General features: G+C 39.8%; 1 protein-coding gene across 6 annotated transcripts in view; it reads right to left on the bottom strand.

The window, feature by feature from the left end:
- DIP2C (DIP2 acetate--CoA ligase C (putative)) overlaps window positions 1–17,795 on the bottom strand; it is a 255,689-nt gene that overhangs the window by 25,615 nt on the left and 212,279 nt on the right. For 4 of the 6 annotated variants that reach the window (XM_015853069.3, XM_015853072.3, XM_015853074.3 and 1 more), the window contains 4 exons: window positions 9,646–9,814; window positions 8,585–8,755; window positions 2,121–2,150; window positions 383–444 (listed from right to left, as the gene is read on the bottom strand). In XM_015853069.3, the coding sequence (XP_015708555.1) occupies window positions 383–444; window positions 2,121–2,150; window positions 8,585–8,755; window positions 9,646–9,814 (432 nt within the window). The remainder of the gene's footprint in view (window positions 1–382; window positions 445–2,120; window positions 2,151–8,584; window positions 8,756–9,645; window positions 9,815–17,795) is intronic. The other 2 variants (XM_015853075.3, XM_015853073.3) reach the window with 1 other exon arrangement.

Below are 17,795 nucleotides of genomic sequence, written 5' to 3'. Positions count from 1 at the left end.
AAGAATTACAGTAAAATCCCTCCATGATCTCCTCACTGGCCTTGCCAAGGAGAAACATAATTTGTGAATCCAACAGGCCCAACATGAATCCATTTATTAGGAACTGCTCATGCTACACCTCTCAAATGAGTGTCAGAGAACCTCGAGAAGCTGGGAATCTTGTTAGTTAACAGCAGCTGTGCCAGATGCTTCAGTTTTATCAATAGTAATGTTAAATAATTAATCAACTAATAAAAGTAACTATTTCAGCTCACTGGTAGGAATTAACACAAACAATTCATGAGGAATACAAAGTCTTTCAACGTGCAGAGTGCTGAAGTAGATTTCTTGCTGAAAACTCTGTTTTCTATTTAATATAAACAAAGAAAAAGGTGGTTCCGACCTGTCATGCCTCAGTGCCCTCATATCAACATAGACTGTGGTTGGATCTGGTCCAGATGTTCCCTGCAAACAACAACAACAGCTAATCAGAACCTGGAGGATGGGAAGAGAAAAGAGGTTTACCTGAAAAACTGACAATCATTTCACTGCTAATTACACTAATCAAATGACAAGTTATATTTAAGCTGTTCATCAAACAAAGCTCAGCTTTAGAGTCAGAAAGAGCACCTGAAATCATACCTACCGTCAGGTACTTGTTACCTTGTGGTTGGTAAAAACATCAAGCAGCTATGCTATTTAACCAAACACATGTACACAGAGGTTTTAATTGCTACAAAAGGCCAAGTAATCAGCACGTGGATACATACAAAAATGTTACACACATTTTGTCATCTAAAGGAATGCAGAAATGGCTGAGGAGACACAGCTAAATGGCAGAAGCACATGGTCAGGAACGTGAAGCATGATTTACTGAGAATCTTCCATACATGCAACAGAGAATATATTTGAAGCTAAAGATATTAAAGGTAGCACGCATGACATGAACATATGTGGACTGAAGATCTATGAGAAATTATTCTGTTCCTTTTTAGTCTTCCACTGCATAATTTAAACCTCGTTTTATGTTATAATATTTAGTTACTTGAATAACAGTAGACTACTTTTAGTTTCCTTTTGTGCAGAGATGATAGTCATTTAGGCCTTTCCACTCATAGTTTTGCTGCAGTCTTGTAACCTGCCATGATTTTCCCTTATTCGAGACTTCAAACCCATCACTGTAGAACACATAAATATGCAGTGCTGTAGTCTAGGGCTCTTTTCTCTGCTGCATGGCTCACGTCACTTCTAAGTAGAAAGCTAGAAGAAAAGCACAACTTCATTTGGGAACACTGGAGCTCTGTAAATTTTCTTTTCAGTAGATAATTTCACCTAGACCTACTGAGCTAAAACAAGCTACAAGAGCAGGAACTCCTATATCAGTTACTTAGATCTTTGTTATTTAGAACAGCAGACAGCATCGACTCCCAGCGACTTCTGCCCTGGTGGGATATTTTGTCTTCCCATAAGGAATGTCTGGTGATAAATTTTGTGTTTCTGCAATGCTGGCTGGAAGTTTCACAATTTGTTCAGCATTAGAAATTGTGATAGGATTAAATAAACACATAGTTTTGTATCTAAAGGGGAAAGAGCTACCACTACCAACTGATACTTACTGTACAAACACTGATAGTGACCCGTCCCCAGAGGAGAGAAAGAGTAACAGAGCTGCACATGCATGTTAGCCTCTTTAGCTTGTTATACACAATACAAGATACAATAACCTCTCTAGCTATTAACGACACGATTTTGAGTCTACTAGTAAACTCAGCAGTGTAACAGACTAGTGCTGAGTGGAGAGCTTATTTCAAATAGATGCAACGTTAGAAACAAAAACAAGAAAATAATTGGTTATCTTTAAAAAATAAAACTAAACCTGAATTGGTTTATAAAATAATGGAAACGGTTGAGTTTGAAAATCAAAGACAATCACGATGTTATTTGTTACTTTCAGTGTGAATGAAATAGTTACAACAGAAAACTCATATTTGATGAAACCTGCATCCAGATAAAGCTGAAATGGACTTGTATACAATTTCAGGGAAGGATCTGAAAATCCCCAATCTCCAGACTCAATTTCTAGTCTGTCCCACTGTTGGAAGCTGATAGGTGGGTATTGAGGGAACATGAAAATCCCCTACCTGCTCGGCCAGCTTCCCCAGCCTGTGAGGCTATAGCAGCAGGAGTAGCAGGGATGAGGGAGAGAAGGAAAGAAGGTAACACAAGACGAAAATAATAGTAAAACATGGGAATGAAGGGTGGGAGAAATAAAACAGAAGAGAATGCAAAAAGCAGGGAGTAAAATAAAAAGAAAAACAATGTCAAATACAGGAATCTTACAAATTAATCATTATACCATTAAAGGTTAAAAAAAGTAAAAAATGAGGTGTCAACATTTTAGTAGAGCAACAGAAGAGACAGCTGTAGACTGCTAACCTTGGACAAACAGACTTCAATGGTTTTAGGACACTACAGACAATGTTGTTAGTGGAAAACATGTGTCTAGCATTCTGATTGCTTTCTTTATTTCTTTTTATTTTTTATTTTTCCTGTGAAGAAGTCAGCAAACACTGTGGCCTCGCTATCATAATGTACATCCACTGAGACAGGGATTCCAGGTCTGTCATTCCACTACTAGAAGTTTGTAAGCGATGTCCTATGGAAGCCATAGGAAAGCTCTCTTTTGGGAGGAAAAGAAATTAGTATACAACAGAGAAAGAGAATGATACTTACACCTTGTTTCACACAGATTAACCTGCTCCTAGAGGGAAATAAAATCAAGGCTTCTTGCACAATTACTCCAAGACAATGACTGCATGGAGTACCTTCATAGTTCAGTAAGTCTCAATTCTTAGTCTATTCGCCACTATACACAGTGTGATACTTATATAAAACAGTAAAATTAAAAACCAATAGAAACCCATCTGTTCGCCACCACAATCGATAATGCAATGAAGAGACAACACACAGAGCTGACTACTCCTACGCTGCTCCTGTGACATGGAATACCTAAATGCAGATGGCTGCTGTGGGCCTTCCCCTGCAGCCTGAGAAAATGAACAGCTCTCGGAGCACTGCCATCCCACATCCCTTACATCAGACTTCCTAATTCCCACAAAGTTACAGACTATGTGAAGCTGCCACAGCAGCATGTAAAAATAGGTGGATGTTGAATGTGGGGGAAGATGAAGCATTTCAAAAAACAGAACGGATCTGCTTATTAAATCGCTACCCCAAAATAGAAATATTACTAATACTCTCGGTTGAAGAAGAAGTTGTAATGTAACTGCAACAAAGCAGGAGAACTGATGAAATTCATCAGTTATATAATTCACTGCTTATGACTATGCTGTAGGTCCAGAGAGGACTTTGTGTCAGAGCCTTACAAGGCTTTTAACCAAGGCCTTAAGAAACAGCAGTCAGCCTGAAGTCTCAGCATCATTTTAAGGAAGCAGAATCCAAGGCATAAGTGACTGACTCCATTTGTCAGTGCAGTTATTTAGTGAAAGCATCTGCCGTGCTGCTAACAGGAAAACCGCAACATCACCCCTGTGGTATCTGACACTTAGGACATGCTAGGTAGTGTTCAGGGAAATAAAATGGGCCGGAGACCATTTGAAAGCTCCTACATCGCCAGTCACATCCTTTGGAATAAACAAATGCCTTGCTCAGACACAGCATGCCACCAGGGAACCATCCCCGTCCCATCCAAGTGCCAGGCATGTGTGCCAAGCATTTATTCGCTGGGAAAACACTTCAGATGGGAACTGCACCAAGGACTACCAGGACAAGTAAGCAGGAGGGATGACCATGTGCCAGCACTCAGCCTGTACCCCATTTCTACTGAGTGAAAGGCCCATCTGTGTGCTCTCCCCTGCTTCCCTCCCCAGAGCTAAAAACCATCAACCAGGCAAACAGAAGTCCCAAGAGTTTAAAAATAACTGCTTTGTTTTGTTTTGCTACTTAAGGTTGTGGCCTCAATGTTTATACTTTTGAGTCTACTCCTGCTTCAGTGATACTCAGAAATAGATTTCTTGATGTATACATAACAGTTTCAAGCAGAGAAGCACAGCAGCTGGAGCTGCAAAAAGAAAATCATTGCATGACTCATAAGAAAGGTGGGAAAACAGAATTGGAGGGAACTCACCCAGAGCTGCGCCACATTGCTAGGTGTGAATCATACATCTGATAACGTGTGGGCTCTCCTGTATCGCTCTCCTCAGAGCAATCCCTGACTACTTTAATATGGATGATTCTCCAAAAAGTGCGATCTGTCGCTAAATAAAAAGCAACACTGCCTTTAATGTCTACATTTACTAACAGAATTCCCTTTGCTAGATGGTGAGGGATTCATTTCATGGCATTTCAGCCATCACAGAAGGAAGTGTGACTTGTAAGGCAGGAAGTGCCCCCTGATGGTGATGAATCTCATCCCAAGGTGTGCATGTACGATACTGAAGGACATTTCGAACTATTTCTTTGTCTATACTGACTATAGATGGGTAGATGAGATTGATGCCTAACTTAAAGGTGACTTAAATGAAACAAAATGAATCCCTAGCCTGTGCAGGTTAGTTAGCACATTTTAGAGATAACTGAGGAAAATTAACAAAACTCTTCCTTAACTGAAATTACGCAGAGGGCTGAAAAAAAAATTCTATTTATTTCAAGAGTTTAAATGGAACTTAGCTAAAATCCTCGAGAACCATCTGTGCTGTTGTAAGAAAGCAGATACTTTTCATATCTATTTTTTTCTCTCTTGGGAATGCGATGATGTCAGTTAATGAACAATAAAATACGCTGGATGCAATCTTTTCATCTCAGAAATACCCGGACAATTATTGGTGACCACAAAGCCTTGAAAAATCAGATATTAGTGGTATTTAATTCCTAAAGATGAAGAAAACTATTTATTTTTAAAAGCATACCTCTAGAAGTCTAGTCCAAAGTGATTCCATTGAAAGAAACGTTGGAAATTTGCTCTAAATTCGAGCAGAAATGAATACAAATGATACTGGACTAGTCTGCCAGCGATCCTAATCCTGAAATTATGATTCATTTGGTAGGCTAAGGTTCTTTTGTATTAAAGAGATTATGATAATGATTTCCTTTGCAAAGTACTCTTTAATAAAAGGTCAAATTCTTCTATGCAGTTTTATACACACACACATCTCTTCACAAAGGGGTGGAAAACAGTAAAAGCATTTCAGAAAAAATCATTATATTTTCCCCTTGAAAAACCTGAGTCATAATTTATCTCACTTCTCCCCAAAAAAAGAAGAAAAAAAAAAAAGGGGAATTTAAGTGAAGAAGCTACCAAAGACAAAGATCAAATCCAAGTTTCCCTTAGAGACAGTCCATGGAGAAGAAACCGTAGATAGATTTTTGCCAGTTAAGTTCCACAGTTGAACAGAGAGATACGTGTAGAAGCGTAGATTGAAGTTTACTAAAGACCATGGAATAGGGTGGATAACAGTTACTTCTGTGAAGCATAGAGATCCTGGTTGCTCTCATGGACTGTATAACTTGGAAGAGAAAATACAAAAGTAGATGCTATTGTCTCTAATATCTTTTATAAGTATTTTTACGCAATGTGGATGCGAAGGATACAGAAATCCTGATCCATTTTTGGAACATTTCAGAGACAATGTTAATTTAAGGAACACCGTTGACCACAGATTAAAATTTGTTCTGTTTCTCAGCCCAGAAAACAGAAAAGCCACGAGCTATTCTGGAAGATCACCAGCCATAATCTTGCAGACCATTTGGAAAGAGCTTTCAGGCTAATTCAGCATCATCTTTGGCAGTGCCTACCACCAGCTGCTTCAAAGGATGCCGTTCTGTATCTTTATATTCTCTATCAAGATGACATGTTTTACAGTAACGCTTATAAGTAACATCTTTAGCTATATTTCAAGTCCCTTTAGAACTTGACAAACTACCCTTGGCTCCAATGCTTCAAAAACTATTCCACTTGGAAGGGTAAAGTTACCAAATATAGACTTTCTGAAGTGACTTGTTTTTTTCTTCCCCCAACCACACCATTTTTTAGATAGTATATGGTTTTAGTTTGTCCAAAGGACTGAAATGTAAAATCTCAGTACAACTAAATGAAGCCTGACACTAAGCTACATGATCAGCCAGGCTGTTAATCACCTCACACTAAGCTCACACTGGTCTGAAATCCACAGTATCGTCAGTATGACTCCTGCAAGTCCAAAAAGGAGAATTTTATTAGAGGCAAGCAAACTTCTGATGATAACCTGTCTTTGTTATCTTCATTTACAATTGGACAAGATGAGTTCAGTGTTCTTTTCCAAACTTAATGATTCTAGGACTCTATGATCTACATGGACCAGAGGCCAGACAGAATTCATGGTACTTTTCAAAAGCAGATCCACCACTGCTGCCCAGGGGGCTGATGTACCCCATCCTGGCTTGTAAGAGAAGTCAGAGCAGTTGGCCAAGGATGTAGGCCATCATTTCTTCCTTTAGACTCCTCTGTAAAGATACCAAGCTGGCACTTCAAAATGACTAAAGAGACAGGAATGAATTAGAAAGCTATTTTTTATCAAGTAACTAGCTTAGTTTTCTTCTTTGTTTCCCTTTTGCATTTAAAGGGAGAGTCAGCCACGGGTGTCCTTGCTACCCACAGTAACCTGTTTCAATTTGCTTGGATTGCTGACTGGAAAGGCACACCAACCTGCACCTGCTAAATGGCCTATACTGGTTCCTTCCGAACTGTGCTGTCTCGGGTCAGAAGATTCCCTAAATGTTTTCTGAGATATCCTCTCAGCCTTGTCACTGCACAGCAGTCTAAGTACAGAGAAAGAAATAAAAGAGGCCTGTATCCTTGAAAAGAAACATTAAGTAGACAAGATTTCAAAATTTCAGTCAGATCTTCCATATTCTAAACCCACGATTGAAATATGTGGAATACTGCTGCTCGAGTTCATCCAATTTTCTGACCTGAAGGTTCTATTTTTCTCTCAAGACTATTATTTCTTAAGGGCTTGTTGTTGTTTATTTTGTTGGGTTTTTGTCTATTTTGTTTCTCAGAAAAGATCCTCTGCTCTGAAGGATCCAGTTGTTACTTTTGAGACAACAGGAGATTTTTGTTTATTTATCCTATGTTTATTCCTGGACAGTATGTATGGCAGCAACTACAGAATTTCAAACTACAGAACTCAACCTCTGGGACACAGAAGGACTTTCAACTCAGCTCAGTTTTGCCTTGTTGTCTGTTGGATGATAATAATTAAAGTTGCCCTGGGCCAAAGGGATATTGTGCTGTCAGTCAGAAGAAGCAGCGTTGGAGCGATGGCATATCTCCTGCATTCATTTTCTGATAGGCTTAACAACAAAGTAACTCAGACAAAAGCCATAATTTTTCAGCAGTGTCGAGCAGGGCAAGGGTTTAGGCTCACAAAACACACAGAAATATTGGTGTGTGCTGAACCCATCCCCTGTATTTGTTACATTTTTCTGGATAAAATAATGGATGATAATCAGGGAAAGAACTGCGACTGCCTTATTTGTAGTGTCACTGGGAAGATCTGGTTCTACCTTCCACATCAAAGTAATTAGGCATGTCACATGGGTAAGAAATTCTTCAGTGTAAACCAAGGATAACTGCCAGATGTAAAACACAGGACACACCACACAGAGTAAAGGCCAGTTATACTGGGGAGACAGTGACTTTGAAGAGGTGAGAGATATCGCAGGTGACTAAATGGATACAGAACTTCGCAGCCAGTGCAGAAGATTTCTCCTGTATGATTAAAGGATTATAAATTGGTGATTATATTAAATCAGAGTGAGACACCTGTGGCATTATTATGGGAGAAGCACGTAAAGTTCTGATACCAGATTTGGAAGGACAGGAAGAGATCAGAATTCATAAAAATGAGAGAGATCAGGAAGGAAATCTTAAGATTCCTTATTTATCAAAGAGTAAGATGGGTAGTAAAGTCAAGATAGAAATGAAATTCTTTATTCAGACTAAAGCTATTAGCTTGATGTGGCTATCACTGGCTGAATAACTGGAGGCTATTAAGAAATTCAGATCAGACAGTTGCATTGTTCCATCTGTCCTTAAAATAACAATTTGATAGATTCCTGGAGATTGCAAGTTAAATCCTGTATTATCCCTGTTTATTTTCTTTTGATTAGTGAACAAAGCAGAATGAAGGATGCTGCAAAGTAACTTCTCATTGTAAGCAATAAACTACATGCAGAAAATATGCACATAGTTAACAGTAAGAACTGGAGTTATTTTCTAAACAGAAAAAGATCAGTTTTGTAATATATTAAAAGTACACACTTGCAAACAGGATTTTACATTACCTGACCAAACACTACTTGTGGAGTAAAGACTACACATTCTGGCACTACCATGCACATTTCTGAGTTACGTTATTAATGGGCAGGATAAATGCTATGAATGCAACATGAGAGATATGAATACAGTTCCCTATGGAAGGAGCAGAAGTTACTAGCTGCATATGGAAGAAGAACATTAAGTACTTAATGCATATTCTTAATACGTCTACAAAGAAGCAGCCAAACGACTATTCATTCGAGCTTTAGGAGCGAAAAATCTTACCTGCAAACATATGGCCAGGTTAACTCTACAGCCGAGCGATGTGCTGACTGCCCGGGGATGGAGGCCAAGGTCTTTAAATAACTTTGAAAATGACTGAGTAAGAGCTATCCGGGGTCGTTCTTCAGCCACTACTACACATGTCCGTACACGTGACAGGTCCAGTCCTCTTGCCTGTAAAGAAGACAAAATGTTAACAAAGGCCCCAGGTGGGCAGATTTAAGAGAAAAAAAGGTCAGCAGCACTTTCAAGAAGAAAAGAGGCTGAAGTGCTGGTATAATTTCAATCTTTCCTTGGAGCTGGATGGCCAGATGACAGTCTAATAGCTGTAGAAGAGTAGACGTACATGCTTGGCATTTCAATGTGAGCATTTGGAAAGAGCTGGGCATGCTCCTTCTGTAGGGAGGCAAGGCTATTTTGCAGTATTAATTCAGAATGCCATTTAATAACAGCAAAGAGGAAGCATTTCCTAGCCTTGGAGAAACTAATTAGGAAATCATTAACTGAGGATGGTTAAGAGCTGGAGATAATGTAAATGTCAGTACCCAAGATCTGGAAATTCTAGATGATTCCAGAATTGTAATTGTCTACCTGGCTTTTCATTTTGGCTTGGAGAAAAACCCACAAGATACAACCTCATTCTCCACACAGTACTTCTACGTATGCAATTATTTAACTGTGAGGGCCAAGGCCAAATAAGTACTTTGTATAATGATGGAATTCATAATACGCAATAACCAATACACAACGTACTACACCTCAGTCATCACGAACTTTTGCACCTCCGTTTTCCAACATATGCTTGTTTAACATAGACTGCAACACAGATCACAAAGCTTAGGTAAATACAAGCTTTTCCTTGATGTTTAAAAGCCCTGTGATCTGAAACAGAAGGACTAACATTAATATACAGCCTTTGGCAAGGAATAATAATCATTTCTGTGGATGCTGCCCTTGTTCAACCATTTCCTCCTCAATGCATAAGTTTAGCACAGCCACTACAGGCAGAGAACACTCAAGCACTCTGAGCACTGCAGATGGTACAGAAGGACCGAACCACTCACCTTCAGCGATTCTGTTTGTGAACCGAGTCCCTTAGTACAAAGCTCCATGACTGAATAGGAACAAAAAGTGTCTCTCACTTTGTATTGACTCACAGCAAGAAGCCACAGAGCAGGATTGGTCTCCAGTTCTGAGGGAGGAATCAGAATAGACTGGTGTCCTGAATAAACGCTGTAAAGATACAAGATGCATTAACACAGATGCTAAGTGCCTTTGCTTGCAGATGTTTACAAGCTATGTTGTGCTGGAACATAAAGATTATCAAAGTACACATGGATCCACGGTAAAGCCTTTCAGTGTTCTACAGGTCCAGTAGTTTAACACTGCAGGCCAAGTTCTGCCTTTTGCTGAACATTTGGAACCTCTGAGGACACAAGAGGACTGTGGGCGGAACATGCACCACAAATACTACCTTACTCAAAATGCCAGCGGACCTTGCTGTCAGAACTGCACCAAAGAGAGCAAAATAGCTGGGTTATTGATGGTGCTAATAAACAGCATTATGATATCAACGCAAATTATGTGTTGCCTACAAATAATTAAGACTGAATAATTACCATTTTAAGATATCTTGATTAAAAGAGTTCTTGATTACTTAACATGAAATAACATCTCTCCTGCTGAGGCAAGCAAGTGGATTGCAATCATTGTCAGGGGAGTAAATTTGTCCACAATTTAATAATACCTGGGGCTTTAAATTTCTACTGTGAAAGTTTTATGAACTTTTAAAACCCAAATATCTTACATCTTCTGTTTACTGGACACCCAGGGAGCACCAGTCTTGAGAAAAGGCACTTACAAGGGTCCCTGAAGGAAACCATTATCTCAGAGCTGATTTCTGTGCTGCCCAAAATTGTCCCCAAGGAAAAGAAAATCCCAGTTTGATGTCTTTATTTCCCAAGGGTCCCACGTTGTTCATTCACCTCAGACAGGCTGATGTACCATCACTTTTACAGTCTCTTTCACAACTTAATCCATGATTTATAGATTCTTCAGAACATCATCTGAAGCATCAGGTGATCACTGATCAGAACAGTCACAGCACAAACCCCCAAGTCACAAAAGTTCTGAAAAAGGACCGTAAAGCCCCAGAGATTCATCATGCACAGGAGGGAAATTCATTTGTCACTTGAAAAACTGAAATGCCAGTTTGCTAAAGTAAAGCCGTCATTTTCTAATCCAAGAGCCTGAGGTAAGACACAAAATGGTTCTGTATTTTCAGGAATTTGAGCATCTCTGTAACATTTGACATTAGGAAGAAGAGAAGATACACGTCATGCAGTGTTTGAACATGTGATGCTCACACAGCTGCTGTTCTTGGTAAGTGGGTGCCTCCCATCCTCCATCCCCAAGATCAGAGCATGTTTAAAGGTTGTGCAATTTGGAACAATCTGTGCACAACTTGGATGTCTACACATGTAACATATATAGGCATGGAAGGTATACAAGTCCAGCCACAGTAAATTAATTAACCAAACTGTTTAGGGTTACATCGGAGCAGGAGCCAGAAGATGTCACAGAATATGTATGAAACACAGTTCAAATAATTTCATTTATCATACAATAAAATGTTGACTCTGACTCCTTGTCCACATTTACGCCACTCCTGATGATGCATGAGCTGTGAGTTGCCACAAAGAGACGTGTTCTCAGATAGAGCTGACATAACTACTTTAGCACTGGACATTCAAATGAAGCATTATACTTTCATGCTGCTTTTATGGAATCAGAATAAAGTACGACTGAACCCTGAGTATGCACTTCTTAAGTCTGTGGAAAGAGATGTTGGCAAAGCTACCAAAGCCTGAAAAGAGTGTGCCCTGAGTTCAGCTGACAGATCAAACCCAGCAAGGGAGCAGGAACAGATTTTACTATAAATACCACTTCACTCTTTCTTTCTCAGCCAATTCCAATAGGTTTTTCGGGGAGTACTAAAGAACCTCAGTTCCTTGCAAATTTAATGTTAGTGCCCCACAGGCAATCAAGGTGTGTGATCTGTCCCAGTACATGCACAATTCTTACACAAGAGAAGTTGTAACCAGGAGAGTAAGAACCCAGGATGGGCTCCAACCTGTAGGAATATGAGATTTGGGATCAAACCCACCCCCCTCCTTAAACACTTCTGGTTGCTGCAGCCACTATCAGGAGAAAAAAAGATCCACACAATAAGAAACAGGCTGCCAGGGGTCAAGTATGGGAGAATTATTAGACCATTCAGTACCACACTAATATCTCATAACAGCCACTTACTCACCTGGGTAGAACATTCCAACATGATAATTAAAGAAACAACCCGAAGAACAAACTGTACTGAAAAGTGCCTGCACCAGCTCCAGAGTAATAAGGGAAACAAATACTGCCCTGCTTTTTCAGTAGGAGAATAGAACACTGATTCAAAGTGCAGCTTACCAGGAAACAGTCCAAAACGATAGAATTTGGGAATACAGATCTACAATGACAAATCTTCCTTCCTCAGCAACATTAATGAGAGGTGTGAACTGCCTCCCTTTCTTTATAACTCAAGCTGGACAAATCAGAAGTGTGCTTTTGCTCACTCTTAACCACCCACCATGAGCCATGCAGGACACTGTTAGGATGCACAATTACTCCATCTTCTCCAGACTGTGGGAGTCTTACAATCAGATCAGGCAACAACATGCTCTGACTACAAACACCACCCTGTTCAGACAGATAAATGAAGATACTACTAGTCCCTCTTCTGAGTTCTATAACCCCTCAGGAATATTGAAGAGTTAAGAATTAAAATGCAGAACTGAAGGGAGGAAACTGTCTATGGTGCAGAATCTCAATGTGTGCTGTTCTTCTCTACAGACAACATAAACCTACAGAAAGATGACACCGTGCCTGGAAATTTGATCATCAACACAGGCTTTGCCTACTTAGCTGTAGTTTAATAAGCCATGCACATCACCTGATCCATTAGAGCAGTCGGTGGAGCAAGGAGAAGTAACACAAAGACACATTTCTGGAGTGAACGTGCCAGTTCTACAGCTGAACTGGTTTATGCAGCACCTGGCCATTACCATGTCAGGCAGGCCTTGGCTCACCTCCCTGAATTCATCTCAGAAGCACAGTGCAGGTTTTGTGAATCACTCCAAGCAACAAAACATTCCTGGCAGCCACATAGCCTTGCAGTTTTTCAGACATTATGCTTCCACATTAACTCCAGAGATGCTGTATGTCACCAATGTTCTGGTGCAGAGAAGCTGAGAAAGAAAACATCCTTCCTTGTATTGCTAAGCTTGTCTGCCACAATGGTGAATTCAAACCACTGTGGAGCATTACAGGCTCTTTGCTCAGTATGAAAACCAGCAAACGAGCAGAGGACTATGGGCTTGAGCAGACTGCAGCTGTGGAAGGATGCTGCATAAAGCCAGATATGGTCTCAAGCCTATAGGAACTTTTGTCATCGTTGTCTCTGTGTAACTCTAGGCATAGTAGAGATGTGCTGCAGATATACATGTGGTAGATCTAATCCTGAAAACAAAGAAAGGAACAAACAGTGCCATCTCACCTTCGTGAAAGAAAGATGGGCTGTTACATTGTCTCTTTGCTAGTTCCAGAAGGAACAGCACTGCAAACATTGTAGCCTCAAGAGGCATCAGATGGGATATTAAGAAAACTTGGGGGTTTAAATATAAATTGTGGAAGCTAAAATCACCATTCTGATATTGAAACAATATACGAGGAATCAGAGTCAGGGCAATTTCAAAATTCAGTTCTATAAACATTGGAATGGAACTGAAACAAGATCATTTATTCCACTTCTGTAGAAAACTGATGCCACAAGACTAACTCTGTCTCCAGAGACGTCTCATAACAGGAGCAGACACAGTGCAGAACTGCAGAGTCTTTCTGACAGATCAGGACATCTGTTTATCAGTCTCCATCACTTCTAGGAGTAGGCAAGAAAAGAAGACAAAAAAGGAGAGCATCCCTGAAGCACTTTGTCAAAACGACTCTTGGGATACTGATGCAGAATGAAATGCTATTGTAGCTGAGAAGGGAGATCATCATTTAGAAATGCTGTCCTTCTTCAGGGGATGGAGAGGAAACAAGTATTCAGGTGGGGGACAAAGCGTTGGATTTTGGCAGTAAGTGAAAGGCCTTGTCAGCCTGCACTGCCCAAGGGCTGCCCAAGGACAAGAATACTCCAGGTAAATGCACCACAATGTATTTTGCTATGATGGCACCATCTGATCACAACTCTGGTTCCATGGCCTGGCAGGCTGCTTGGCAGCATACAGAGATGCTTGGAAGGACATCTTGGCAATTAACTGTTCTATTGAATCAAAGATTTACCCCATGTTGTGCTAAGGCCGATTAACAATAAAGTCTGAGGTTTTATTATAGTTCCAAAAAAAAAAAAATTCAGCAGGGCAATAAATGTTGACAAATGGCAACTGCAGTTTGGAATTGCATTCTGGCAGGCTGTTAACTTGCTGCTGCCATCACTTCTGGTGTCCTTCTCAGGTGATATAAGCTGCTTTTCTAACTGCAGGAGGTGGGTAGATAGCATCAAGTCTTACAAGTACATGCATTTCATTTCTGCATTTCTAGGGGTGATATTTTGCTCTTGGTGATGTGGGACAGATATGGGTATTTTGCAATTGATGGCATTTGGTTGGGCTGAAAACAATTCAGTCGCCTTGCAAATACTTCAGACGTTGAAATGAGTCAGCAAGCTGAGGGAACCTGAATGGGACTGAGGAAAAACCACCACAATCATCTGGACCAGAGTTGATAAGCCAGAGGGGAGTCTATCTAGGTATATAATCTCACCTGGGCCCATAGGACTTGGGCCTATCTGTGCTCAGCATCATTCCAAAACAAAGACACTTTATATAAATACCTCTGTTTCCAATTTATATTGGAGGGGAAAAAAAGAAAGAAAAAAAAGCAGCTGAGAACAGCAATCTTGCCTTGAACAAATGAAGTTTCCACAGACCTCTGATGATACCTTCAGACCTTGCCTAACACCCCCAAAAGTCTGCACACGCGACTCACCATCCGAGATTAGTTGGATAATACTGACATCAATGTCATTTCTATGGGTACTGGCCTTACAGGCACCCTACAGGCTGAAGTTAAACATGACCAGCCTTGTTCACTGCAGTCCCGTAAGTATTTGTTAGCCGTTGCTCAGCCTTGGGCCTGCTCTAGTTACTCACACATATTAATGACTTCAGTCAGGTGCAAAGTCAGTGGAGTTATCTGTTGTGTTCATAAATCAGGATAAAGCAGGGCTTTCAGTTGCTCTTGAATTTCCTGTACTTAGGATAGGTTTAACAAACCTACTGCAATGGACAGAAAATGCAAATTGCCTCTTCCACAAACAGCCAGTGGCCATAGGAAACTGGCACACTTCTGAGTGTGGTAGATGTACTGTTAGATTCCTGAACCAGTTATGAACTCCGCAATCACTGATACATGGCAATGTCCATATCCTGCATTTCCTATGCCATTATTATTATTATTATTTTCTGATGTGACATTTATTTAGGCTTCTTTATTTAAACCTGCCTTTAATCTGGTATGTGTAGGCTGGAAATTGGGTGAAGTTCTCATGGCTGGTAAATATCTTCAGGTTAGCCTGGCAAACCAAAGTTCTGTAAATTGCGATTTTCCTGCTAATGTTATGATCACTTCCTTACATCTTGCACAACCCCACCTGCTTGTTTAACAAAAAACCTCAAGGTCTCCTGTTGCAGAAACTACTCTGATACACCACTAGGTGCTTGTGGCTATGGACTGTACAGCAGGATCGGGACAGAAGGAAGCCACTTCATCAAACCTTACCTGGAAAGCTTTCCTAGGACAATTTCATAGCACCCACATTGACCAGGTAGCCACTGCAGACCAGAAAGTCCAGATCCTCTGGTCTATTTTGAATCTTACTCACTTGCACTGTTATAATCACGGTTTCTCAGTATTACTAATATAATTTATTTAAAATTATTAAAATGAATTATTAATTCAGTCTAGTTAACAAAGGAACTCAAATGTACTGCTCATTTCAACTGCAACCAGTAGAGTTGGTTGCTTTCTCTTCCTGCTGGGTTCCTAAAACAAAAAGTTCCTATTTAACTCTCAAAATCCCACAGCTGATGAAAAATTGAAGATCTGACTTCATTTCCATGTGCCATAAGAAGTATTAATTTAGCTAATGGCACTGGTGACAGACAACCTTAAGCTTTCCAGTAGAATCCTCTGAGGTAGAATCTGGGTTGAAAAATGTTGGGAAGTATTTTGGTATACCAAACTACAAAGGTTAAACTGCAAAGTTGCAAAGTTTTCAGTTATAAAAAGTAAGATTCTAATAAGCTCCAGGATGTATCTTTTTGCTATTACAGAACACATCAAATAATACCCATTTCTAAAATAGTAATGAAATGGAAATTCAGTTTGTAAGAAGAATTAATGAAGCCGTATCTGATGTCAGCTTTCTTTAAATGACAGTCACAGTTCAAGCAGCCTGCAATCTTCCTGGTTTTACAGGAACAAAATCAGTGACAAAGAAGAGATTGACACAATGGTTCACAAGATTAGAGTGTTGCCCCGATTTCAGTTCCTTCAGCTCCTTATTTTCCTTTCTTTTCTTTGAAAATGGTATGAAATCTTCTATTTTATAGAGTAACACAGACCTCGATTCTTTCTCCCAGAGGTCTGCTGCCTTGTTCATAGTCAAAATTCTGTGGAAGGCTGACATTAACAGTACTGGTAAGGACTTAAGAGCAGCAAATGCTTGCTCATTCCAAACACTGTTCTCTGGAATAAACAAGAATTTCCGTATCAATGAGTTTTGCAGACACCACAACATACTCAGTTTTTTGACATGCCAATATTTATCTATATTCTATGGCTATATATTGATGTTACATAGAATTTATTACTGGATGTTCCATGTTACACATTACCCCGTTCTCCTTAGCTGAATTATCCCATAGTGCTCTACAGTCCTTCCATGGCCTTAAGTCAATGAATGCATCTCCGCAGATTTAGCTTTGCCAACGAATCTGACAGCTCAGCACAGGAAAGGTCTAACAGTGCTGACACATGAATCTATAGAATAAATATGCAGCTGACTTCAAAATATCAATATTTTTTAAAAAAATAATTTACAGAGTGATTTACTTAAAGTCTCAGCCTTGTGGAAATGTTTTTTGAATCTTCAGTATTTTTGGACTAGGAAAACAAGACACTGGAATAACACTTCTTCAAAACAGAAAGTAGTATTAGGGCAAGTATAGTTTAAGCTAAGGACTACTGATGAACAGGATAATAAAGACTGTTAACCTTTGGCCTGTTTCATACTTAATATGTTTTAAAAGGCAAGGGCAATGACAGAGCCAGTAGAGTTCTTTTAAACAAGCAACACTTGCTGAAAATAAATTGCTGCAGCAGTTCTTAGATAACATTTCTTTCAAATATTTATTAAATTAGTAAAATGCTTTTCCAGAGCTGTAGCACTTTTACTGCCCTGGGTTATCTTGGTTTCAATAACTAAAACCAGCAGTACTGTTAACACCAAAGAACTTTCCATGGATAAAGACGCTGGACTATTCTGAGATGTCTTTATAAAACTGTGCTCCATTAACATTCACACAGCTCGTCCCTTCTGCCTCTACATCAACTCAGCTGTCTTAGAAAAATCAAAAGAAGAAGAACTCAAAAAAATCAATGGAACTGCTTTCAGTGCTGAACTGTAACCTCCTGGAGCACAGAGACTGACAGAACTGTTCAATTTCTACAATTCCTCTTCATAAAAAAGCTGATTCGCATTTAACAGGAAATATTTTTCATAGCTTTGCTATTGCCATACAAGTACCTTCTGTAATAAAACACTCTTACACAACACTATAAAAAAATCACATCCACGTGTCTCACAAATGAGGAAGTCCCCCAATATCCACCTGTGCTTTCAGATTACAGAATGAAAAAGAGGAAACCAGGAAGCCACTTCCTTAAAGCTACCTTGGTAGAGTACTGTCTTCATCAAATAAAACACGTCAGACTAGGCAGAAAGAGCGGTGAAACAGCAGGAGTTCAATGAACAGGCACGGTGATGCTCTGCACTCCTCAGCCTTAAATACCTACAGCCATGCCCCACTCAAAGCAAGTGTATTCTCTG

This window comes from Coturnix japonica, chromosome 2 (assembly GCF_054131305.1).
Source record: "Coturnix japonica strain WE chromosome 2, WE-NBRP24, whole genome shotgun sequence".
NCBI lineage: Eukaryota > Metazoa > Chordata > Aves > Galliformes > Phasianidae > Coturnix > Coturnix japonica.
The sequence above is the reverse complement of the archived record's forward strand: the minus strand, read 5'-3'. Positions and strand labels throughout refer to the sequence as shown.